Raw genomic sequence first — 27351 nt, forward strand, 5'->3', positions numbered from 1 at the left:
TGTTATTGACCTGACAGCTAATATTTTTTATTTTAAGTTGTCTAAAGCTATAAAAAAAAAACACAATATTATGAACATATCAAAATTGACATGGTGTTGATGTCTTCCAAAATGAGCCAGTGAGCTTCAGATTACATTGTTGTCATGTCAGCACTGGCTAGATGTGTGGTAACTAATCGGCGATGGCAAAAATGACATTCAATTATTGATTAACGCTGCAATAAGAATGTAACTAACTGTCCATACAGACAGTGCCCTTTCCAATCCTTTCTGTCAATTATAATGTAGCATTGATTCCAAACACTGACTGCTAAATATAGTCTGTTATATGAGAAAATTGTACTAAGCTAGCTAGCTATGCTAGCTATCACTAACAAACAACTGTTATCAAGGCTGGAGAATTACACTATGTTTAGACTAGCAAGCGATACTGTAAGTCGCGTGTTGCTTGTAGAGTACATAGCGACCGCTACAGTTGTTGCTCTTGGGCACGCACAGTGCTTTATTTAGTTCAAATGAGAAATAGTATTAGCTCAGTATATACTGTATATCTTCTAAAGATAACTAGTTAAAAACAAATGAAGTAATGCACTAATCAGTTTGATTTACATGTTAGTCTTCATACTAGCTTCCTTGGTAAATTAGCAAAGCAAGCTTACTATACTAGTTACAGTACAGTAACTAGTAGTGTGCATACACTAACCAGAGGCACCAACAATCTTTGCTACTACCTTTATTTTCTCTATACACATAGAATGAGAGGCCCTACATGTTGTACAGGTTATATGCTTTTCTTCCATTTTTGTGTGACACACAGTAAATGGGAACTATTTGCAGGTAGGAACGAAAGTTGTGAATGGGGAGCTGAAGAAGTGTTGCACCAAATACGCCACTGGATTAGTCCGGGGAACCATTCAGAGCAATCTTTTGGATTTGTCACTTTCCTATGTCATACCTTTGCATAAATTCTAATGAGTTTTATCTTATGAATTTAAACTGTGAAATTTAATTTAGAAAAAAATTAACAAAACAAAGACATGATTAAGAGGACAATTCACTGGCCTCCAAACACTGGGAGGGACAGGTGACCACTGTCCTGTGCCAAATCTGCAGCAGACACACACATACACATACACACACTGATTATTAAACACGTACACACACTGATTATTAACAGCAGGAGAGGAAAGCTGCAGGTTTGCAGTGTGGTGATCAGGTGTTTCTAAGCTTTGATTGAATGGTTAAGACAGGGGGTGGAGGCTGGATGTGTGTGTGTGTGTGTGTGTGTGTGTTTGTGTGTGAGTGGAGCCTCCCAGATCTTAGGCTCAGGTTCCAGAGCTTCTTTCATATCAGGTTGTGCCGGGTGGGAGGAAGCGCAGCGGTTATGGGAGGATGGAGAACGCCACGCCGGGGCAAGTAGCGTGCCGCTCTTTATGCTGGTGTCAGCTAACAGGAGGGAGTGGCGCACAGGACGCTAACGTGTTTGAACACACAAACGCACGCACACATATGGGATGTGTTTGCAAGGCTCAGCACAGGCTATTAGTGGGGCGTGGAGAACGTGGCGGATCAGCCAGCTTTGGACGCTGTGTGATCGTGTGTGTGTGTGTGTGTGTGTGTGTCCGCTGAGGTCGCTGGAGCCTGTCCAGGGTTTCCGTGGAGACCACACAACACACAGAGACAATCAGAGCAGGCCCACGCAGTGCGGCGAGAGGACATTAACACAGGAACCACGGGTCAGAAAGTGGGGGGAGGAGGGAAAGGAAGGCAAGAGGGGAAAAAAGAGAGAAGAGGAAGAGGAGGAGAAGACAACAAACACAGCAGGGCAAGCACAGTCAAGGCGCATTCTTTCAGAGCCGGTCCAGGGGTCTGTTAGGTTCTTAAGTTCATGAAAATGGCAACGTATTTTTACTCGCTGAGCAAAGAAACCACACATTGACTCAGGGCGTACATGACAAAATTTTGTTATTAATTTGCAAGACAGCTAACATTACATCAGTCTTAATATTGAGCTAGCTGGTTTAGTGCGTAACACCCAACATGGGGTTTACATTGTTGCTCATAAATCATAATCATCAACACCAGATTTATTTTCTTACTTATTTCTTACAAGCACAGATTTACAGTATTGCTGTCTTTGTGACAATCCTGACTAGATTTTACAAAAATTCTCTTAAACTCTTGTAGGGGTGTAATGCAACACCACTATGTTTATCTGTTCAGGGCTCCAAATATCTATATCTGTATTTGGATTTACACCAAAAGTGGGTGTGGCCTAAACCAGGAGCTTTCTGGCTCTGACAGTTCTACATCACATGGTTCATAATTAGTTTCAACCAATGATAAAAGTGCAGGTCTGTTTTTTTAATCTCAGTCACACAGATATTATTCTTGAAATACTACATTTTCTTAGTGCTTTTTGACATAATGTTTATAAATTTTCATACAATATTACAGCAACGTTATTTAGTTGTTGGAATTTGTACCTTTCCAAACTGTAATTTTGGGAATATTGTATGAGCAACATTCTAATAACTTGTGAACATGTGAAGCAAACGTTTTTAGTGCAGCACATGCATTTAGAACGTTGTTGGAATGTTGCAATCTAACCTTCTCAGAACCTGTTGAATACTTACTAAACATTCTAATAACATTGGTTAGTGAATACATTCATCTTCAGTAACCACTTTATCATGGTCATGGTCACAGTGGAACCAGAGCCTATCCTGGGAACAATGGGGGGATGGCAGGAATACAGTCTGGATGAGACACCAGTCCATCACAGCGCACCATATACACACACACACGCACACACACACACTCATTCACACTGAGGGGCAACTTAGAGTAGCCAATCCACCTACTGTTATGTTTTTGCAAGGTGGGAGGAAACCTACATGGACACAGAGACTGGTACTCGTTGTTTCACATAGACTCCGAGCTCAGGCTCGAACCGGGGATCCAGAAGCTGTGAGACAGAGTAGACGTTAATTTAAAAAAAAAATTGGAGTAATCCTGATTAACTTTTAGCCCACTTTCAGCACTGCTATTTTATCAACATGGGGACAACAGCAGTAAAGCTGAAGAAAAGCACCACACAAGGGCCTCTTCACTCTGCCAGGGCCCTACTTAGTCCCACATCCATCCTAATGGACGAGGCGTCCCTGCGTCCCCTGCACTCCTGCTCATGACTCACAGAGAGGAATATTGGGACACTTCTCTCAGCAGGGTGTGCCTGAGACAGTGTGAGGCTGTGTTTGGAGGAGACAGAGTTTGCGTGGAGAAAAAAATAAGCGTGTCAGAGTTTGTGCGTGAAAGCGAGAAGGGGTAAGTGTGTGTGTGTGTGTGTGTGTGTGTGTGTGTGCGTGTGAGAGAGAGTGAGAGCAGGCTTACACATCTGTGTCCCCCGGGGATGTGGCTAAAAATATGTGGTTCCTCAAGCCTTCTGGTGTCTGAGCAGCGTCTGTCTGCTCTGCACCGCCATCCCTGCGGCCCTCCTTTCCTCATCTCCCGTCCCTCCGTCCCTCAATTACACACACACACACGCACACACACCCACACCAACTATACCCAGCTGCGTCCCTGCTCTACTTCCTCTGCCAACGACCTCCGGTCTGGCAGTCTGCAGCCCTGGAAGAAAGAGCCAGGGACAGAGAGGGAGGAAAAAAAAGATGTGAACGGAGGGCGGAAGAAGACCAAGGATAGATGGGAAATGTGCGAGAATAGATTCACAGCCTTTGTTACTGAACTATAATGAGAAATGTCATGACGGCATCAGTGGAAATGTCCCACTTTTGCTAAGGGCCTTGTGAATTTGTACTTCATATGTCATCCTTTTATTTCCTCTTTCTCCCTCTCTCTCGCTCTCTCTAATCTCTCTCTGTCTCTCAGGGAGAGATTTCCGTGTGATGTCCGCCTCCAAACGCATTGAATCTGGAGTAGGTGGGGAAAACCATGTGGGGCGTGGCCGCGTGGCTGAGCTGATGAAGACCTTTAGTGTGTCCAATGACTCCACCTGCTCACAACCTCCACTCAGATCCAACAAACCACCCGTCCCGAATAAACCCAGCCACTTGCAGCATCTTCCCTCAAACTCGTTCAGGTAATCAGCGGAGCTCACAGGATGCTCAGACTGCCTCTCTCAGGAACACTGCTCTAATTGCACAAGCAGCACAGCAGGATGAGGGGTTCTAGCAATTTTTGAATTACAATATTTTGTATAATTGTGCTCTTGGGGGGCACAAAATGCAAGAAATCATTGTGTAAAGTTTTTACACTTTTGTTACAGACAGTTTTATACTGTTGTTTTCTGTATTTGTAGGGATTTCATTGACTTGTATTGCAAATCTGTTTTCCATTCTTATCCAGAAATCTGTATTGGTGTATTTGATATTATATTCTTACAAATTGTGCAACATTGGAGGGGAATTCCGCAGTAAGATAATTTTCCCACAGTTGAAGCAATTGGCAATCTGTGTTATGATGAGAGAAAATGCAGCCTCTCTGCATGAGCTGCTTTGTGATTTTCCACGTTTTTGAAATGGAACAGCCAGCGGGACTAATGAGATGATGCGTGTTGACGGGTTTATTGAGCAAAAACCGGCAACATTTCCTGTCTCAAAGCATGTTACATTTCCAAATGCTTTTTCTCCCATCATTACTGACAAATTACTTCAATTACTTCAGTTTTTGGACAGAACGTCTCCGTAAAGCCATGTTGTTTATGTCAGCTTTGCAGTGTATGAAAGTTTTTTGAAGATGTTTCTAGAGTTCTTCTATACCAACACATTTACCCAGCCATAAACCAACACATTAAGGAATATTGATTACATGGTTTACAACAAAAACAGAACAATTACACACTTTTTCGCTTATTGGCTATTAACTCCTGCATAGAACTTGATCCCGAGGAGAGGACGGCACATCCCCTCAGCTTTAAAGCAAATGAAGTGGGAACACACAGCATTGCTGTTCTTCAGTTACAGAGTGTACTTTCAAGAGGCCGTGCATGTGCTGATTCACCAGCACAGAGAGCTATTTCTTCAGTTTAGGCATCACATCGGCAAAATAAGTCACTTTGCAACAGTCAGCACTACTCACCTGACGTGTGTGTATACTGCCTCAGACAGATCATGAAGAGCCAAGCCATCAGTACAGGTTGAGCATGGCCTCCACGTTCATTAACGCTGACGAGACCCTTCCTTACAGTGCTCTATTGCATGGCTAAGAGGGTTGATCAAGCACTTCAGGGAGCTGTGGCCTCAGATTGCACTTTTAAATAAAGGTTCTTAAAAGGTTCTTGATGCTGTTGTGGGATTTCTGAATGAAATGGGCACTTATCAGCCTGGGCCATGTCAAGATGGTACCTTAAATAAAGCTCAGTGATAAACACAACATTGCAGATTCAAATCCCTGGCACGGTGCACCAAAGATCCATGGAGTCTTCTGAAGATACAAAATCTTGGACCTTTCATTGGTTTATTTGAAGAAGATATAAGGGAGAGCTGGCGGAATTGTAACATTTTTTGGGTTGAGTTAAATTATTCAACAATGCTTTCACTTACAGACGAATTTACATACAAACATACATTAGGAAAATCAATGTTAAACCATCACACATTCACTAATCTGGGTGATACAGTGTGGACAGTATTAAGTCATTACAAAAGAAGTGCATGCAGAACAATCACCCATTTAAAGACGTTTTGCAACTGATTGATGATGCAGAGCTCAAAAAGACATTATCCTTTTTATTTTTGTTTGTTTTCCTTTTTTTTCCATTTCAGTTTTTTTTGTTTGCTTGTTAAATGATAGTAATCATGATTTCTGTAGTATGGTATATCGTTACAATGGTTTAACCATATTTTTTTGATTTGACATCTTTATGGCTGCATCAATTACAGTTCATTCTGATGAGCACGGATAGCATGCGCTATCAGCATGGGCATCATTTCTGACTCAATGCTGCCATCTTTGAGAGCGTCTTTAGCAAGATACTGTAGAGTTTTAAGTGATGTTACAATTGTATTGCAGACCGCACCCATGATTTCTCACAATCCTGCAAAAAGAAGGATCATGTACAAAAACTGAAAACTATGCTAACAATTAGCGCACAGCAAAGTATACACAATAGCACAGATTTCCGTTTTTGAACTACTTCCAGTTTCGTTTTTTGTTTATCAGACTTTTTACAGATATCTCCAGCAAGAGTGGATGAATCCCAGTGTTTGTAGTTTAAAGGAAAAAGTGATTAAGAGAAATGATGTACTTGTGTATGCTTGTAAATAAGTCACAGATGCACGCGTGCACTTAGAGAAAACAAGTGTGTTACCCTGCGCTGTTACATTGATCCTGGATCTCCCCTATATATGCAGTATATATACAGTATATTAACATAGCAGGTCACTAGTATGACCACTATAATGTATGATGGTTGCAAGACCAGCTTTACCAGCATTTTGGTAGTCAAACAGCATGGTCATTAACATTTACTGCTTCCTTGGTTTACAGCATGCTGAATCCCATGCTAGTCCAAAGAACTCATGGAATCAATAATCCTTAATGGCCATGCTATTCGATGCCAAGTTTGGACCACCATGCTGGTCTTAACTGTTTTTTTTTTTTATTTAATTTTTTTTTTATTAGCATGGGGGTACTTTATACCATGAATATCTTCATAGGTCAGAGTTTTGAAACTCCTTTACTGTATGACACCAACAATTGTTTTTCTATTGTTTAACGTAACGAGTGCAAGAGCTGTATTGTTTTGTGCCTGATTCTCTTTCATTCTATGAAATCCTGTCTGTGTGTACAAAGTTAACTTCTACCTACATATGGCAAGCCAAGCTCCTTTTCTTCTAGCTTTTATAATCTAATTATTTGCCATTCAGATGTCAGCCATCTTTGATACGTTCCCCCACCATTACTAGTTTACTGTGGGAGTATAATATTTGATTGCACTTGTTTTTCTGCTGTGTTATGTTTGCACCATTGAGAGGGTTGTTGTTTATTGTTTCTCTGTATGGATTGATGACTTGAGTGATTTTATGTGAGGATGAGTGTTAGATATTGTCTCTGTGAGCAATGCTCTCAGTTCAGCAATAAAATGATCAGAATCCTCCAAGGCATCTGAGCTGTTTTTTTTTTAATACTGGACTGGTAAATTTGGTGAATGTGTGTGGGCATGTTTTTATATCTTAATGGGGAGCAAATGTCCCTACACGGATAGGAACATCTGACAGTTTTGACAGTGTGGGGACATTTGGCTGGTCCCCAAGAGGAAAATTAGTTTAAGGTATAAGATTAGGGTTAAATTTAGTTCTACGTTAATCAGCTGCATTAATAATTATTGGAAGGTCCTCACGAGGATAGTATGACAAATGTTTGTGTGTGTGTGTGTGTGTGAGAGAGAGAGAGAGAGAAAGAGAGAGAGAGAGAGAGAGAGAGAGAGTTATTTTGCCTGGGGGTATATGGGAGTAATTTGTGATTCACTTTATATCCATATTAAAGGAAATCTCTTCATTTCTGTGCATTGTCTGAGCTACCAAATCTTCTTAGTGTCTTTTTTTCTTTGAAATATTCCATAAAAATGATGGTAGGGGTCAGTAAACCCATGAACAAACCTTTACTTGCCTTAAGTTGCCTGTCCTCTTGGTTGCCCCCTGCTTGCTGTATTCAAAAATACATGGAAAGAAAGAAAGAAAGAAAGAGAGTGAGAGACTGTAGACAATATAATCAGTTAAATTGGCAGCCAAAACTTTATTTCTGAGGAACTGATGATTATATATATATGTGTGCTTACAACACGCTTCACAGGACACTCCAACCAAAGTTAAATAAATAAATAAATAACACTGATACATCTGTAGGCCTACTTGCCTCCTACACAGCTAACCATGGTGGCAAGTGGAGCAGATCCCAACCATATACAGTATATCAGCCGTTCACCAAATGCTAATCTTCATAAAGTCATCATTCACAACAACAACTTATATACTAATTACCTCCTTTGTGAGAATTTTTTTTTTTAAAAAGTTGCTTTTTGCCAGATATAAGTCTTCCATTCAAATTTTCCATTGATTTGGCTACCTTTCTAGAAGCTGCGCAATCATGAGGCAGCTTGCTGATCACTCAATATAGTTATTACTTCACCCATTGGCCAGAAATGGGAACTACAACAAGCACTAACAGAAGCCCACTGGGGCAGACAACATGCTGCCCCATACTCTCTCTATGAAAGTTTTGTTTAAGAGTGGGGGAGGGGCAAAGGACAGGACACTTAATGATATTACCTCTTCTGTGTTTGTCTCACACACTGTGACAATGGGAACCACACCTGCTGTATCAAACACAGTTGAATTTCTTTTCTTTTTTTTTTTTTTTTTAAATCTGTTTGAACACAATCTATCAAAATGACTACTGCTGTCTTTTTAGTCCATAGTTTTCAGTCCTTTCCCTTAGAAAGGATGTGATTAGGAAATTTTAAAGGAAGTAAAGGAAGTTTTATCTAGCTAGCTACATAATTACTTATGTTGTTAATGTGTCTTTGGAGTGCAGTTATCAGCTACAGGAAACCATCATAACTGCACCAATAAAATTATAATGTTTGATTTGATTAAATTTGAAAGATCAACAAGTTAAATTTCTTAAAAATGAGGCAAATTAAATAGCGAGGTGGCAGTGATATGTCAGAGATGTTAAGTTTCATCAACTAAGCAAACTGCATTGTTTGTCATTTTGTTAAGTTATTCATCTGTTCTGGCAGCACAGGCTATTAGACTACATCTTTCTGTTCTCTTGTTGAAAATTGGTATACAGTTAGTTTGTTCAAGTTCAAGTCCTGTTGACTCTCAACTTCCTATTATGGGGTTACTGTAAAAAATCAGATAGTAGCCTATAGCATAAGTGAAATGTGATAGCCTGTTGATTAATTTGATTGATTGTGTTTGAGGCTATATCATTACTAATGTCGTGCTGCCTCAACAAAATCTACGGTCATGATCCGTGACTGCTCCTACAGCTGTAGTCTCTAGGACAAGATTTGTGAACACAATCCCTCCCAATAATGCAGAGGAAATATGTTTTGCAAGACTAGTCACTTTACATCCTTTTTATCTCTAGTTGTCTCACAAGCTAATGTAGAAGGGTGTCAATTAGCCAACTCTGGGAAACCAAATATAGTATGACACTAGTATAACTTAATGCCATATTCATTAAAGAATACAGATTACCCAAGCAACAAACATAACTACTCAGATGAGGATTTTTTTATTTACCAGTGAATAGCAATATACAGAACATACATGTTTGTGCCTACATTTGAGTATATCAAAGGAGACCTCCACTAAAGAAAAGTGCAGTCAGACACAAGAAGAGCTGAAATTCAAAATGAAGTGTATTCTAAGATTGTTGGGGTCATTATTATGTGGCATTTGAAACATTTTTGCTAACCATTTATTACAAAGTTGAATGGTGAACAACACCTTTAGCTTTTGCCTCTTTATATGTTTCACCTGGGAATGCATTCTTTAAATTGTTATGGCTTTAATACAGACAAAGGTTATCTTATGACGCAACTAAAGCGACCATTTACGCTATACATCAGTTGCTAGCAGTCAGGGCTGAGTGATTGCGTAGGGATTTCCAAAGGTTCTCTGACATATTTGCATAAAACATGCTGGGTGTTTGTAGTCCCTGGACATTGCTGTATGTAAAAAAAAGTAAATTCTGTCAAAAAGCTGAGGCTGAGAAACAGAATACTGTATTACAGTATACTATATAACATGACATCTGGGAAAACCTATCAGATGTTGCTATGGCTGAATTCTGGCAAGCAGATGAAAAAGAGGACTTTTCTATCTATACCATAGTGTTAAACCTCAACTTTAAGAAAACATAAAAATATTTCACCAAAAACAAGGTGGAAATGTTTTATTTACTTTTTAACCTTACCTAGGTTTTTCTGGAAATATCATGTGGGTAAGGAGCCAGTTTAAAAATGCAGTGGTAAAAACTGTTAGTCTGCCGAAAGATGTCTTAAATCTTGCTAGCTGAGTGTGATTTCCTCACACAGTGAATGCCACGCATTGATCAAGTAGTTAGATAGCTACGTGATGTAGAGAAACAGATATATGGCTAATCAATTCAGTTTGTAATAAGATACCGGCTGTCAAAATGTCCATGATTCTCCTGCCCCTTAGCTGGGATAAAATCTTTAAATGCAATGTTCTCCTTTTTCACTTTTTGGTGATAACCAAACTTTAATAACAAACATATTTCAGGTAACTATGTATAGTAGAAAATGTCAAAATTTCCCCATGTGAAGAGTTTTCCCAGGCTGCAATACATATAGGAAATGCCAGTCTTATACTGGAGTGTTCCTTTAATAGCAACTAAAATGTGAGCATATGATGTCAGATGTTTATAGTGTGATTATTTTCAATGTTTAGATCACTAACACTAATTACAACTGATCTCAGCATCATTAGCATTACCTCTTGTTGTCCATGATTAAGCTTGTTTATCTGATTATTCATCTGTAATTAGTCATCTGTGTATTGTTTATGCAAAAGGACTGATTGTTACCGGGTATGAACCAGCTCGCACCACATGTACTCATGTTGCTGAGAAATGTGAGATTCACGAGGTTTAGTGGACTAAAGTAAAATGTGACAACTCCCTGATCATCAGAACCATCCTTCAGTTCACCATCAATCCACACAGACAAGCATACACACACACACAAACACACACACACATGCACGCTTGAATGAGAGTTGGATCTGAGTCCCGTGCTTGGGAGAGCAACAATGACAGCGGCTGTTCTCTGACGCACAGAGACGTTGGCGAGCTGTTTCCAGAAGAGTACGGGAGGCCATTGGCAGCCCCCTTCATCCCCCCTCCCTTACTCCTCCTCCTCCTCCTCTCAGCCTGGCCATCGCCGACCGTGCCGTCCGATGAGAGATAAAAAGGGGCTGTTGTTGTTGTCGGCACGCATGGGAGATGGACGCCTCTGTTTTTCTCCGCCTGCCTCTATCTCCTGACGCCCACAGACAGAGGAAAAAAGGGACAACAGAAATAGGGGAAGAGAGGAAAGGAAGAAATGCCTGGTGTTCTGGGGGCTGTTGCTCTTATTCTCCTCCCTGGATAGAGGAAAGAGAAAAGAGAAGGCCTGGGCCATGTGATAGGGGAAACATGCGGGCCCGGCTCGGCCCCCAGGCGGAAAGAACGAGGCCTGCTGCGTCTCTCCTGCATGATTAATCTGGCTGAGGGGCAGGATGGTTGCCACAGACCTGCCGCATTAACTCCCTGCTCACCAGCCAAATACACACAGACACGCACACACAAGTGCGTCTTCATGGATCCACACACCAAAAATCTGGGTTGATGGCTGCTATGCGCGCCAGCGTGTCCACCTGCAGCAGGAGCGGCGTGGTTGGGTTGGGAAATTAGAGCAAGGCATTGTGCCTTTGTTCTCGCCACAGGCTCCGTCTCGGCCGAGTCACATGAGAGGCAGAACGTAAGTGGTCACGCTGCTTGGACATGGTCAATGGACACTGACTTTCTGCTTGATCTTGGGAGGAAAGTCCCACATGACTGGTGCATGGTCAACATAAGTAGTTCAAAAGCCCTAAACAAACCATTAATCATGTTTTGGCTAGACTAGTCCAGACTAGACCAGTCCTGCAGTTACCATAGTTTAAAGCTCAGGTTTTTTTTTTTTTTAGGTATTTTCAAATTATTATTAGTTGTCAGTAAACGCAAGAATACTTCTCCTCTAATGTGATCTTGAAGACATCTGGCCACTCATCAATAAGCTTTACTAATTGAAACATCTGCTTTGAACTAGCATTCAAAAGTTGTTTTATGCATGATGTCTTTGTTTTCTTTCACTTTAACAGGCACCTGAAGACATCTCCTGCCCACAGTAATAAATAAACAGGCCTGTGTGTTTTTCAGACTCTTCAGCAAGTCTTGTGTATCCCAGAAGTTACCTGGTCCCCTGCTGAGGCCGGGCAAAAAGACCAAGCCCTGATTCTCAGGCTCCCAGGAAGGTGGAGGGTTAACTGGCCTCAGTCCTCGCCGCATTAACTGGAAAGGAATGAAGTGTCAAGCGTGTTCTCACCGCCGTGAGACGCCCGAAACCCTGCCTCCTCCACCAACCCCCCCACCCCAGCAACCTCCCACAGCCGTGACCAAATTATTTTCTAGCCTCCAGAGATTCGCCTCGCCAGACAAAAATCTGCAGCGCAGCCCTGATTCAGTGCACAAACACGCAGCCTCCCTCCTCTCTCAACGCCTCTCCGCCGCCACTTTGAAGAAAATGGGCCTGCCGTTTTTTTCTCCTTTCTTTAACGGGCCTCCGTTAGGACAGCTCCGTCTGTTTACACTCGACAGATTTAAACGCTCCCAAAAACAGCGTCCACAAAACAACTTGGCTTCCTCTGTGAGTGAGGGCCAATCCAAGAGGCTGCTCTTTGTTCACAGTCCCTCTCTCACTCTTCCCCTCTCTACTTTTCTCATCTCTCTCTCTCTCTCTTTTTGTTCTTCCATCAAGTTTTTACTCTGCACTTAGTAAAATAAAGTAAAAAAAAACACAATTAAGTAATTTTGATTAATAATTACTGAACAAGTTTTTTGGACATTGAGAAAATGGTGACAAAATTGGTGGAGGTCAGTTACAGTGGCAAAAATTTAGTGCTGAGAAATAGCTAATAGACTGAAGGGAAGATAACACAGAGACAGAGGGGGGGAGAAAATAAACCCCACCAGTGAGCAGGCCGCCCAGCCCTGCCAAACTGCTTAAAAAAGCCCTCTGTTTTATTTATAGTGCGCTGTATCCATGGTAACCAGAGGGGTCAGGCAAGCCGGGCCTGCGCTTCACCCTGCTCAAGGGATTAGGATTTCACCGAGCTTCTCACATGTGCCCAAGGTGGGCTAGAGCTTCTCACTGACGCTGTTACACAGCTCAGGGAATAGAGTAGAGGAGCAGGGAGGGCTGGGGGGACTTTCACACTCACCAAAATGGAGAGAAGTGCCATATGAGCCTTAATGAGCTAGCCAACACTCCAGAGGCAGCAGCAGTTTGGGTTTGTTTACACTAATTGTCAAAGTTCTCCAACTGAGTTTAAGCCCATTAAAGTGATAAGAGCAGCAGATATTCCAGCGCTCAGTAAGGTCAGACTGGGTTAGTGGGAAGCACAGTAATTCTGCGCATGATGATCTCACCCTCGGCGGAAGGCAAAACCATGACAGTGACGTCGAATTTGTGAGAAGTCCTGTTAGTTGAGAGCTGAAAAGTGAAAGGGGAAAACGAGCTCCCAGTTCTTGAGGCATTAAGGAGCAAAGAAAGTGGACAGCATTTTCAAGACAATCTTGGGTTATAGTATGGTTCAGAGCACGTGGATTTATGGATTTTCACTGGAAGAGGCCAAATGGTCGGAGGTCATTAGGCCGTCCTTCATAACGCAGAGAGAGACATGCTCAGCCACGCAAGAAGGACGGCTCCGCAAAAGTGGGAGATTTTTGTGGCCTTGTTATTTTCCGCTCAGGCACTGCGTGTGAGAGCTGTTCCAAATCCTTGCGTGGGAGCCTGTTGGAGGAGACCAGAGAGTGAGAGAGAGAGACAGAGAGAGAGAGGGAGGAAAGGAGGGGTAGGGGGAGAGGGAGGCATTGACATGCACTCCAAGAACGGCGCCGTGTGAGAATGTGGACTTCCGGATCCCTCCCGGGGAGAACGCAGTCAGCGTTGCTAGGAAACAGATTGCTATGGGGGTTAGTGGAGCCATGCATGGAAGATGACGTCTGACTTGGTTGGAGGTGGAGAGAGATTGGCCTTCAGAGGTGGGGGTGGAGTGGCACTGGGCTTCTTGAGGTGGTGTTGGAGATGAAGAATGACTGGACTCTAGATGTGAAGAGAAACTCTAGTTTCAGAGGTAGAAAGAGTGGGACCCTCAAAATAGTGGTGGAGAGAAACCGGCCTTGGGAGGTAGATAGAAAAAGGCTTCTCAAATTGGAGGTAAAGAGAACCCAGAATCAAGGAATAGAGTTGATGATGGAGATAGAGTGAAACTAGCTGGAGGTGGATATGGAGAGAGCCTGCACTTCTTTAGATGGATACAAAGATGGAGAGAGATGGGCCTACTATGATGAAAGTGTATATGGAGATAGTTGGGCCTCCAGATGTGGAAATGCACATGGAGAGAAACTGACCTCTGGAGGTCTCCAGGGACGGAACTAGAGAAAGAGGTAGAGCGAGGCTGGCCTCCCAAGAAGGAAGTGGATATGAAGGCCTCCAGAGATGTAGATGCAGGTGGAATGAGATTGGACTACACTTTTTTCATTGGGTCCTGCCCAGCATGGTGAGAAAACAGCCCTTCTGAATCCATGACTTCCAAAAAGCAGGAGCATTTCTCTGATGGCTGAGTGGAGTTTCTACCTGCAGCCACACCACCTTCCACAGCAGCATGCACTATGGGCTACGATTACCACAGTATACGTAGTTGCCAAGCGACAAGAGGCCTCTGGTGTATGTGGCTCAGTCCTGTTGCCAAGTGATGGGGCTCAGTGGGAGCTGGTGGTGGCACTCAGGGACTGGCGTCGCCACTGGGACCAAGGGCACCGTTGCTAAGAGATGCCACCAGCAAGTCAGAGTTGTGGGTAGGAGACATGGAGGAAGGGAGGGAAGAGGCGCTTATCAAGGAGAGCCAAGGACAAAGGGCTTTCTGAGTCAATGGGCTCACACAGGGAACAAGTGCGTGTCATGCCTAGCTGACACAACCATCCTCAGCATTACAATCTGTACACACAGAAGGAGATACATCTCTCCTCGATATGCTCTATTATTCTGCGGCAGGTCAAATTGTGGTCCACGAAACAACATTTAAATACTAACGTGACATGCTACACAACAGCACTGACCACAACAGGAGGGCAAACATTTAATTTAATAATGTTGATGTTAGCACTTCATTAGATGTAACAGTGAAAGTAGGCAAGACAAATGACAGATTTGGCAAAAGTATGGCAGGTGAGTGTGATGAAATCAGCAGGAAGTCTTAATTTGGATTCTTCTCTATATCCAGAGCAGGAGCTTGAACATGAGAACATGGATGAATCAAAAACTGTAGATTGGTACCATGCCTAAAATATAACTGTTGACAAGCTGAATTTAAAGATGCTGAACAAACCTTATGACATCTACAGCTATGAACAACATACATTTTATTGTTTTTGGGCAGCCTTTTTTGTTGTAGTGTGTGCATATATTACAGCTGATTGATCAAAAACTTTAGCTTTTAGATAGATAACAGCCACAAAAATGGTGGCAGAGTAATGCAGAGGGTTTCTCCAGGGTTTGATCCTGAGCTCCGGTTACTATCTGTGTGGAGTTTTGAATGTTCTCTGTGGTTCTCCGGTTTCCTCCCCCCTCCCAAAAACTGGACTGGCAACTCTAAATTGCCCCAGGTGTGAAAGATTGCTTGAATAGGTGTGTTTGATGGCCTACCATGCAAGGTGTATTCCCGCCAGTGCCCAGTGTTCCTGGGATAGGCTCTGGATCTGTCGCAACCTTGACTAAGATAAAGCGGGAACTGAAGATGAATGCAGCAAAAGATAGCCAAAAAAGTGAAAAAAAGAAGCAAAGACGGTGAGAGAATATGATTATTTAAGTGGTGTAGCAGGTAGCTGGTTGAAGTAGGTGGCTGTTTGAAATACTAGCAGGGACTTACACTGTTTACATTGGAAGACTGGAAACTTGCAAGTTAGTATGCTACACTGCCATGATTATGCCACATTTCACAGAAAAGCATCCAGAGTTTTCATGTCAGTTGATTAGTAGCTGAACAGCTTAGTTTTTGCACTATACCAAATAAATGAGATGAAAATAAACAGTGTAGCAAGCTAGATCACCTTACTCTGCTAAGTTAACAAGTAGCTAGTACTAAGTAGTTAGCAGGCAATGCTTTGTGTGCGTTTCTTTTCAATTTTGCTCCAACGAGGGGCGAAGGGCTGATCGGCATCATGTAACTGCTCAAAGAACACTTAAATCAAAGAACTTATAAGCACTTGGTACTTTTCACCAGACATTTCTCTTCACATAATGTTGTGTGTGTAATGTATATGCATCATGCATAGCTGTAAAGCCTCTCTAATACAGCCAAGAATATCACCAAAACTTGTAAGCAAACTGGTTACATTGGTTAAAAAAATAAATAATAATAAAAAGAGGCACTTGCATTGGCCCTTAATGCATCAGTCCATATGCTGTGCTGTTTGTTCAATTAGAGAGTGAACTATGCTTGGATGGAGGCCTCAGCTTTTAGTCCTACATCCACTAAGGTACCTCCTTAGAAAGTTCTCCTAAAATCACTCCTCACTTGGAGCGCACTCCACTGCACTACATCTAGATAGTGTTGTGCCGTATATTATAGTGCTATAGGGGGATTTGCAGTGGGGATGGTATAGAGCATGACTCGTTCTGGCCAGAGACCTGGCTCGCGGCTTCATTTATCAGCGAGGACGCACGCACAAAGGCCTCAGTGTGGGGGCCGGTAATTGGATCTGCGACACGCCGGTGCCCCTAAGACCTGACTTCCCCCTCCTTCCCCAAATTCCCCCTTCCTTCTTTTCCCTTCTCTCTTCCTTTGCTGTTACTCACTCGCTCCCTCTTTCATCTCACCATTATCTCCGCTGGCTCAGTGCGTCAGGAAGCACGCTGCATGAGCACACGCAGACATGCCCTGACTCACACACAACCACGGAGACATGAGCGGATATGTTGCCCACGGTCAGGCGCTGACTTCTCTCACTTTGTAATATTAACATTTAACTACAGTGTGGAGATAATAAGCTTTGTACAGGCCATCCATTATATGGACTTCATTATATCTATTTTTTGTGTCTATTATTGTGTTTATCTTAAAGATATAAAGAAAGAGTTGACAAGGTGAAAATGTGCTGCATTACATTTAAGCTTCAACTGTGCAGAAGTTTGATCATATACAATGTACGTATATGTGTAAAATGTACTCTGTGGGGCAATACATTCAAAAAATGTAGCTCGCAATGAACCTTAAAATAGGACCAGACATCTAAATTCTTTAGACTATAAAGATAAAGTTTCTGAAAATGTTTTGGTTAACATAGTTAGCTAAACATACATTACAGAAAAGCTGGGGCCATGACTGATGTGGCCATGACCATTTCGCCTAATATATAAGACATAAAACATAGTGGGCATATTGTTTTAGGAAAATAATCAATGCTGGATTGTGTTGGGATATAGCCTGATGTGTAGAGGAGGACCAATACCACCGAGAAGTTGCTTATTTTCCAGCACAGCATGTTTTCCAGTAACAGCACATCCTGAAGTGTTTATTGCTTTTATACCACAACAATTTGTCAACATTTTGTAATTTACTAAAGAGCAACTTGCCATACATATAACCATTTATAGTTTCATTTAATGTTGTGAAACATCCACAAAACATCTTCTCACTTAAAATTAGTTAGACCAAAAAAAAAAAAAAGCTTGTCATGTTACTGAGAAACCCAAAAGAGCAAAGTGCAAGATCTTGAAAATATCCTGACCAATCAGATTTGAGAATTAACCAGCACAGTGATATAACAAATAGTAGCTAATCAAAAGAAGCTTCATAAACAATACGTTCTTGTAAACTGTTTGGATTTGTTTGTTAGCAGCCAGTAACCTCCTGAGATGTTGTTTATAATCAACAAACAAGGATCGACAACATAATATGATGAATAGAATATACAGATTGTGCATGTTATGAAAATTAGATATAGCATTTATCAGTGTAACTCTGCTATTGGAGTAAATCAATAACAAGTTACTACTGGACAATGTGGTAGTTAATCTAGAGATTTGAGGCTGAACGCTGAGATGCAATTGACCATCTACAACGTCTACTTTTAATATTATTTCATCTGTACACATTCAAATATCACTTACCGATGTAATAAAATTAATCAAATACAACAAACTAATTCAGTAGGTTATTATGTAAAGCTATAAAGATATATATCATATTGTATGCTTTTCTTCAAAGCTTCAAATTAAGCCACAATACAATTAAAGCATACAGCTGAGTTGAGGTGAAGGTTATGGGACTTGATGAAGGACCAAAAACAGGCTGTCTGAAAGTCTTGGGATTTGAACTCACAACCAATCCCTGAGCAATCACTGCCCCAAAAAAATAAAAAATAAAAAATAATAATAAAAAAGTGATCTGCATTGACATGTCCCAGAAACACCAATCCAGGACGTACCCAAACCCCTTACATCATTGCCAGTTTTTTGTCATCTGGTTAGATGTTTAATTTTTTTTTTAATCCCTTTTTTTTTAGGTCCCACCTATCGTACACCAGCTATCAATTTGAGAACCTGAGACACATTTAACCAAAGAAATGCAAACTGACTTGTCCATTCCCTCCACCCATTCTTAACAATTCAACAATCAGCTCTGTTATGTCATCAAATCTCAGGGGACCACAATCACACAGGACCTCAGGTCTTCCATTAATGAGAAAGCTTAGCAAAGAACAGCTGGCAATGTTCTATCTACTCCAGGCCATACTGGTGCAATTCTACACTGCCACCATTGAAAGCATCCTTATTTCAGCCTTTACCATCTGGTTTGGTGCGGCTTCCTCACAGGAAATAAGGAAATTACAACGCGCTGTCAAGATGGCTAAGAACATCATTGGCTGTGATCTGCCTTCACTACATGACCTGTATGTCTCCGGAATGCGAAGGCGAACAGGAAAAATCATTGCTGACACCTCTCATCCTGCAAACAGTCTGCTCCAAAAACCGACGTCAGGAAGGTGTTTCAGATCACTGATTACAAAAACAGCATGACAGCTGAATAGTTTATTTCCCTTAGCAGTCTCTATACCAAACAAACTGGTTAGAACAGCGTTATGGGAGATTGTACCAATGTCAGATGCACACTTAACTACAGCTGTTATACTAAAAGCCATCGACTACAGCTTATCAAACTGCTGCTTCTGCAACATCAAATTGCAGCTAAATGTACCTTCTTTCATATCTATATGAGCACACAGACTCCAAAAACTGGCTAGTGTTGTTTGTATCGACAGGGGAGAGTGTAATGGCATCATTCCCATTCAGAGTCCAGGACCAAATACATCCCGTTGGAGTCCTGGAGATTGGCTGTCGACTCATTGGGATTTGACCTCACAAAGTCCTAACAACAGTGTGAGCACTATAGTATAATACTACTCAGGAGTCTGGTTCATTTATTTTTATTTTATTCACCAAAATCTCGCTAGTTGCATTAGGAAATAGATATGAGTCAGCTTTTGTTTCTTGAATTATAATGTGGCATTAATTCAAGTGTAATTGTAGATGCAACTCATCAGCAACTGAATAAATATGCCAAGATATCTACAGATCTACAGACTACTTGGAATATACTTACTCACTTTCAGTGACTGCTTCATCCTGGTCAGAGCCTACCCTGGGACAACTGGGCCGTGAGACAGGAATACGCCCTAATTGAATTGGGTTGTCCAATTTAATTCAATTCAATTTTCTTTGTACAGTGCTTGTAAAGTATGCTTTACATCTTCCATGTTCTTCTTATGTTGTTCGATAGCTCACTATTAACCTCATTATGCATAATAGTTTGAAGCAATAGTTCGGCCAAAAATGAAATGTAGATCCTTTTATTTTATTTCTTTAACCCCAATTTTAGTGACTTATCCAGGTCAAGATTGGTGTGCTGCTAATGTTGCACATTATGCGAACTGCCTGTCGATATCATCATACATTTAGTTACAAAACATAACAGAATAAATCTGTATGTAAAAAAGTAAATATACACTAAACACAATTATGCATTCAAAATGTTCAAACAGCCCTCCTACCTGGGCCTCCTCCCTACTACATGTACTGAAGGAAAAAGCTGATGTGGCTTCAAGATGGCCGCTACAATTTTATGCTGTGTTCAACTAAACTCGTTTAACTCTGTATTTCTGAATTCCAATTAGGAAAAAGCAAAGAAAACCATCATGTCTAACTGGAATTCCAGTTTGAGAAGTTAAGGTCTATCAGCCTTGAGTTCAGCATATGATGTCATATCAAGATGGCTGCTCACACTGTAAAGTACAACTTCTTTACTTTTATATGAGATTGTAGTAGCATTTGTTTTGGCTAAATCAACATACAGTCACAGCAGTTAGTTAAACCTATAACATTAACCATGCAGTAAAAAGTAAAAAAAAAAAAAAAGATGTAATTCCCGTTTCCAGCTTCCCAATTCAGAGTTGCAGCATTTAGCCCTGTGATGTATTTTTGCCAATTTTCATATTAGCTATTCTAGCTATACGTTTCTCTTATTTTGTAGCAATTAGCTTGCACCTCCAGTGCCAAACATATCATTTGCATTTGAATTAAAGGAATAAATGATGCACATTTCACTTTTGTCTAAACTTTATGTAACAAAAAAATGAGTCACTATATCATTCAGTAGAATGGACACTATTTTGCAAAAGCATAATTCTTAGTAAATCTCTCTCCCAGAGCTACATATAATCATGCAACAAAAAAATCTAACAAGGTTTCTAAATGAATTCTTAATGTGTGCGAATGCTGCAATAAGTTTTATTGAGGGAACTGAGTGCAGCTGTGTGAATCAAGCTTAGGCACCCCCAAACCACAATGGCGCAAAGCTAATGGCTCCTAGCATGCTTATTTATAGCATCTCCTCCATGACTAATGCTTTCAACATCCACCTTCGTCCTTGCCTGCGCTGCCTAATCCTTCTTCTGCCATGTCTGTTTTTGCTTCTTGTTTGTTTCTGGTGCTGCCGCAGTGGCATCGGTGCCGGCTTTAGGTTTGGTCTGGGTTTGGGCCGCTGCTGCTGGCTCCTGAGCACTCAGCCAGGCCCCCGCGGCCTGGGCCTTCTTCCAGCATGGGCGGCAGCAGAGCGGACAAAGGAGCTCAGTCTGTGTGTGTGTGTGTGTGCGTGTGTGTGTGTGTGTGAGAGAGAGAGAGAGAGAGAGAGCAAGAGAGAACGAGAGAGGGAGAGAGAGCGTGGGCTTGGAGAGAGAACCTGGCGAACCCAGCGCGACGGTCTTATCCTCACGGCTCAAGCACACGCCACCAGCTGCTGCCCTCTTCCTGTGCTTTCATTAAAGCAGTCTCCGTCCTGCTCCACGGGGTATAACACACACATTACCGCACCACAGTTATATCACACCTCTGCCTCACACTCCTGTCTCTAAGTCTGCCTCATTCTCTCTTCCCTTTCCTTTGTCTCCCAGTCTTTATGTGTCTACGCGACTGACTTTGTTGGCTCTGACTTTGCTCTCTTTCTTGCATTTTCCCTCTCTCTCTCTCTCTCCCTCTCTCACTCACTCTCTCTGTCCAGGCCAAAGCAGCCAGCTCCGGCACACAGCCACTGCAGCATTCACGGCACCATGAAATATCGTTGTGTCCTGAGCCTGGTGTCTGGTCAACGCTGGCCTGCTTTTGCATCTTTGAATATTCAGGTGTGCTTTAGTTCATGCATGTGCTCCCATGTGCTCCCTCGGTATGTGTGTTATTATGTGTTTGCATTCACGTGTGTTCGTGTGAGTGTAGGTGCATGTGCCCGCATGTGGAAAGGCTGCATCAAGAACGTCGAGCCCAGAGCCAAGCCAGGCATTGCCAGAGGGAGCGCCTGCTATGTAGGGCGCCTGGCGAGCTGGACGCCAGTAGAATATCAACGCAGAGTGCACGCCACTCCTTCCCACAGCCCACCTGCCCTGAGAGAGAGAGAGAGAGAGAGAGAGAGAGAGAAAGAGGGGGAGGGCTGCAGGAAATTGCCAGGTAGTGTCCAGACCCACTTCCCTGCGTCGCGCCCAATTAATCAGTATCACAATCCATGCTGGACTCTCCCTCATCATTAATAGGAGGTGTGTGTTTAAAGGAATACTAAGAATCTCTACTACAAGTATGCTGTTTGAGAGTCAATCAGTACTAGAGGGCTTTATGGAACTAAATAGCACTGTTGTATGTCACATTAAAGTACCAACACAAAAGGAATTATTTTTCCAATAACAGCATGTCCTGAATTGCTTTAGTTTTTGTTTTACCTATACAGTGAAAAGTAATATTGTGATTTTATATATATATATATAAAATCACATACTACAACAATGTGGCAAGACTGCAGTTTTTTTATTTATTAAAGAACAAAATTTCTTTACTTTTTTTTATCACTTTAATGTTTTAGAACATCCATGAAACAATGACTTATGTTATAGTAGCTATAATCAGTCATACCCTCACTATCCTCTCTTTTTTCTGTCTCTTGAAGTTAATAAGACAAAAAAAATGCAGCTCCATTCTGAAGACTTTTGTACCACACAACATGAAGTTACCTCATCCATTAAAAAATACTACTTGAAAGTTGCAAATTGATTTTCTTTGGCCTGACAGAAAATAAAACGAAACAGGCATGTATAGTATCCACTGATCTTTTTCCAAACATCAACTGAAATGGTGTTCTGCTGTTGTAGCTCATCCGCCTCAAGGATTGGCAAGTTGTGCATTCTGAGATGCTTTTCTGCTTACCACGGTTGTAAAGAGTGGATATCTGAGTTACTGAACCTTTCCTGTCAGCTCAAAATAGTTTGGCCATTCTCCTCTCTCTCTCTCTGACAAGGCATTTCCATCAGCAGAACTGTTGCTCACTGGATGTTTTCTGTTATTCGCACCATTCTGAGTAAACTCTGTAGGATGTTGTGCGGAAAATCCCAGGAGATCAGCAGCTTCTGTAATAATCAAACAAGCCCTTCCAGTACCAACAACCATGCCACAGTCAAAGTCCCTGAGATCACATTTTCCCCATTCGGATAAAGCTCTTGACCTGTATCTGCTTGATTTTGTGCATTCTGCTGCTGATACGTGATTGGCTGATTAGATAATTGCATGAATGTGCAGGAGAACAGGTGCTCCTGTTAAGATGGCTGGCATGTATATGTCATACCATGTGAAGTGAGCAGAAGTTAACTTGAAAATCATAAATTTTACGTGGATCAATGGTATGAAATATGTAAACTCAAGCAAAGAAAATCAGAAACTTTAAGATTTATGATAAAATGATGATGTAGACCCCATTTTTTATTAATGGGGCTTAATGTTTGAAGGTAGCCTATGCTTGCATGGTTGTTGAATTTAAATCAGCTGCCTGGTTTTACATTTAGCCTAAAAAGGAAAATGTTAGGTTTCTGTTATAAAACTGGTGCTTTACAAATGATACATTAAGTATTGAATAATCACATTTTTTTAAAACTCAAATTGTTCATGACTAGTTGTAGTACCTACTATAGGTCACATAGAGTATAGAATATGATTTTAGTTTTGATACAAGTGTTTATCCATTGCTTCTTCTGCCATTTTTGAGTGGACTGCCGTTTGTTTGTGGCTGAGAGGAGGAGATGTGTGTGTGTGTGTGTGTGTGTGTGTGAACTGAGAACATCAGTATTCGGCAACACCTGTGAGGCTCAAGTTCCTTTGTGTGCATGTACACACCTGAACACACACACACACACACACTTTCTCACATGCCTGCTCTGTACCACCCCTCTCAGGGCTGCAGTTCAGTCTAAAAATGTCTCGTTGAGATAACATTAGACAGACAGCAGTGAACTAACTGGCAGTGGTGCGTTGGATCCTTTTAGCCAATCAGGAGTGTCATGTACCAGCTCTTTTAACATGACTCGTAGTTTAAAGTGATACGCGGTTATCATCTATGATTACGTGCTGTTCCCGATATTGGGCCAGTCCCAACGTTGGGTATATTCATGCCTCTGTTTTGAGTGTGTGTGCATGCGTGTGTGTGTGTGTGTGGCGTGCAGTGCTGCGTGGAGGACGTGCTCGGTGTGGGTAGAAAGACAGCTGCCCTGACAGATGCCAGGAGGCAGGACCCCACCAGGGAGCAGGGGGGATGGAGCTGGCACTCCCTCACCCCAACGGAAACACCATGGGCTGCAGAGGAAGTGGCAACGGGGAGAAACTCAGTGTGTGTGTGTGTGTGTGTGTGTGTGTGTGTGTGTGTGTGTGTGTACCTGAATCTACATTGATCCAAGCCCGTGTTTGTCACGTTTTTATACCTGCAAACATAACATTAAAGTTTGAAAATTGATATTAATGAATGATCACAATTATGATGCATGAAGCATCTACAAATAAGTCAAAGTTTTTCATTAAATGATTCAATTTGTAATGAATACATATTAAATGGTATTAACAGAAATTCAGCCATTTCATAAAAGGTAATTATCATACAATTAAACAAATTAAATGAAATTAAATTAAATAAAGTAAAAAATACTTATTATAATTACACACTTTAATACTTTGTTAAAAAATTATTTGGAAATCTGTATTTTGTTGTTTTTATATGAAAGAAGTTCTTTAAAGGTTAAAATACTGTTCAATAAAAGCATATTTTTATACATTTTTTAAAATACATGACATTGACATTGGATATTGGACTTTTTTGCATCAGAACATACAAACATGTTGCTTTTACAGAACATAACTAATGTGTAATATGCGTAAATATTGTACATTTGTCCAGTCTTACTTGATGTCTCTTTAAGGTGTTTACAGGAAAGAAAATTCATATTAAGTGAGAAATAGATAGATAGATAGATAGATAGATAGATAGATAGATAGATAGATAGACAGACAGACAAATGAATCTTTTTCCAACTTTCTACTATATTATGTGTATCTATGGTGTGGATCTGCTGATTGCAGAGGGCAGGATTTTACTCTGTCGTGTGTGTGTGTTGGAGTGTGGGTTCAGCAATGACAGATGAGGAAGAGGGTGAGGTAGGGAAGGCTGCTGAGGAGCAGAAGGCTGATGGATGTGAAGGAAATGGAGGGAAGAGGCCATATGAGGGGGTGGAGGAATGGAGAGGACAGGAAGCTAGTGTACAGGTGAGAAACCTGCTCTATGCAACAGATGACCCACTTACATTCATGCTCTCACACATAAGCTCCCAAATAATGAGGCTAATCTGCGTGTGCAGTCTTATAATTTGTTAATGGCCTTGCTGCATTGCAGGTAATTTTCCAAAAAGAACTGTGTGAATGGCGTCATGTGCAAAATAGGGGGAGGAAACAACGTTTAATTTTTTTTTCTTTTTTTTCTTTTTTTACTTGTGCTTATTGTTCTTGATAGCTGTGGTAAGTTCAGATCTCAGAGACTCCCAAGAGAGTAAAACTGAAACAAAGGTATGTGTTATGTGTCATGTATAAAGCAGGTTAAAGTTTAAAATCTGAATGCAAGGAGTTCATAAAAAGTGGAGACATGAGTGTGTCTTCAGTTTTTACATAGTTTTAGGTTTAAATGCTGTCGGCCTTGAAGGTGAAAATGTGCATAGGTTACTGAATATGAAACCAAATTCACTGCAGTAATATTAACTTTTGCATTATTCTGAGATACTGAAACACAGATATGGAAAAAAAAAATGTTCTTCTCAGACTGCTGGTCATAAAATAATTTGCATTTGCCAATACATTTCCTACTTTTTACTAGAAAATCCCCAAATTGCATATTTATTAAGGTGCGAAACGGACAGGATGTCCATTTTGCTTATTTGAAAGATGCAATCCTCTCTAGATCCTGTTAGTAAATCAGTTTGTGGATGTTTTCAAGACAAGTAACCCACTAAAGTACCAAACTACACAGTTCAACCCAGTTCAAATACTAAATATATCACATTTAGTTCTAATTTAGTTGTTACCAGTGTCCACTCACTAGCTAGTTAGTTTTAACCCATCACATCACAGCCACCAAACTTGGGGGGCAAAGGCCAAACAATAGCTTACTCCAAGATCTGTGATACCAGAACAAAACTACAGCATACCTGTGACAAAACATAAAGTGCTTCATACATTAAAGTGGTAGTTTGGCTCCCGAGTGGTGCACCAGAAAAGCGTACTCCAGCAAATCACAAGTTCAAATTCCAAAGATGCCACAACTATCCATGGCCACGAATCCAAGAGAGTAAAACTGGCCATGCATTCTAAATGGGAGGGATGGCACACTCTCTAATCATGGCCATCTGTGAGCTTGTGTATGTGGAACAGGGCAGATAGCGCTTTCCTCTAAATGTATTACGTTTCCCTGTGATGCTGCATGAGCAACAGCTCATAAAGATGGCTGGCTTCAAGCATCTTAGAGGAAGCATGTGTTAGGCTTCACTGTTGGTAGCTGTCTTATAATAGGGGAGAACTAGCTTGAGCGTGGGAGTTGGACAAGACCAAATTAGGGAGAAAATGGGGGAACAGTGATAGTCTGACATTGTAATTAATATAATTTTTTCCCTATTCCAAATGTAGTCAATCAGCCAAAATATGTTTAGTGTCTAACATATACATGGAAAAAGTGTACATCAGGACTGAAGTGGGTCGTTTTACTTTCTTTAGATTTGGAGCTTGCAGGACAAAAAAAGGCCAAATTCATTAACATGAGTGTGTATATGGTGCTCATGCAGCACTGCATGATACATTTAAAGTCTTTCCTTCATTCACCATCAGTAATAATTTTATCCTGGTCCAGGGTCGTGGTGGTTTAAACTACTAATTTGTTTATATTTTGAGAAATAGGACCAACTAAGCTCTTTGGAAACTATTGAGGCCAGGTGCGAACAATAATAATGGCGGGTGGGATTGATCAAGAGCCTATGCGAAAGCAGGAGGGATTGGTTAGAACTCCCAATAACAGCATGTCTAAATTATCGCACAATCACCTCAAAGGACATTGGCTAAATAATACCATTTGTACATAAACAGTTTCAAAAAGTTACACATCAGGGTCATATTTAAAGCAGATACTGTAAGTACAGAAACTGGAAATTGGAACTATATTATCATCTGAATCATTTCTAATGTAACATTCCACTTTTAAACTTTGGGCGTTTGGTTATAAACTTATGTACATTAGCGTCATAGCTTAATGCCAAAACTAAAAGAAGCAAACTCTAGACACCAAATTGTCTTGGCTGCTCAACTACATTTGCAAAAATGGGAAAAGTGGGCATGTTTAATTTTTGTCCATTAATGCGACATAGCAAAGTGTTTAGGGTTGTTTGTTTATTTTGGACCACACTTAACTGACATAAGTATGTTAGTTTTTAAAGGCTGTTGAGTTGTAGACAGAGCTCTACAATATGTTTAGCAAAACATAGTGGAGTGTGTGTGTGTGTTCAGGTCTTGTTTGCATGCTGCGTGCAGGCGGCTGATTTTGCTGCAGGGCCTGCGCAGTAGAAAGTGTTGCCATGGTGAGTGAAGAAAGACAGACAGGG

General features: G+C 41.2%; 2 protein-coding genes across 7 annotated transcripts in view; both read left to right on the top strand.

The window, feature by feature from the left end:
- The window catches only part of zgc:100829 (uncharacterized protein LOC445149 homolog), a 29459-nt gene extending 22336 nt beyond the window's left edge, over positions 1–7123 (top strand). For all 4 annotated transcript variants that reach the window (XM_053240188.1, XM_034311290.2, XM_053240189.1 and 1 more), the window contains one exon: positions 3892–7123. In XM_053240188.1, the coding sequence (XP_053096163.1) occupies positions 3892–4106 (215 nt within the window). In that variant the 3' untranslated portion in view covers positions 4107–7123. The remainder of the gene's footprint in view (positions 1–3891) is intronic.
- Positions 7124–9529: 2406 nt separating this feature from the next.
- On the top strand, positions 9530–24296 carry LOC113541778 (uncharacterized). Of its 3 annotated transcripts, none has more exons than XR_008303874.1 (3): positions 9530–21206; positions 21417–21537; positions 21629–24296. XR_008303874.1 is itself a non-coding variant. In XM_053240186.1 (3 exons), exons 2-3 carry the CDS (start codon positions 20719–20721, stop codon positions 21934–21936), a joined length of 1008 nt encoding a protein of 335 aa, XP_053096161.1. In that variant the 5' UTR covers positions 9530–11518; positions 11959–20718; the 3' UTR covers positions 21937–24296. The 3 variants fall into 3 exon arrangements, 2 of the variants coding, with proteins under 2 accessions (XP_053096161.1, XP_053096160.1); XM_053240186.1 differs by having other exon boundaries at positions 9530–11518; positions 11959–21206; positions 21417–24296; XM_053240185.1 differs by having other exon boundaries at positions 21417–24296.
- The last annotated feature ends 3055 nt before the right edge of the window (positions 24297–27351 follow it).

This window comes from Pangasianodon hypophthalmus, chromosome 15 (assembly GCF_027358585.1).
Source record: "Pangasianodon hypophthalmus isolate fPanHyp1 chromosome 15, fPanHyp1.pri, whole genome shotgun sequence".
Taxonomy (NCBI): domain Eukaryota; kingdom Metazoa; phylum Chordata; class Actinopteri; order Siluriformes; family Pangasiidae; genus Pangasianodon; species Pangasianodon hypophthalmus.

What these genes read in the sequence shown, in the direction of transcription:
- LOC113541778 (XM_053240185.1), top strand. Translation starts at nt 20,719, where the DNA reads ATGGCTCCTAGCATGCTTATTTATAGCATCTCCTCCATGACTAATGCT. An exon ending in TCTCCGTCCTGCTCCACGGG is followed by an intron (nt 21,207 to 21,416) that starts GTATAACACACA and finishes CTCTCTGTCCAG; the next exon opens with GCCAAAGCAGCCAGCTCCGG.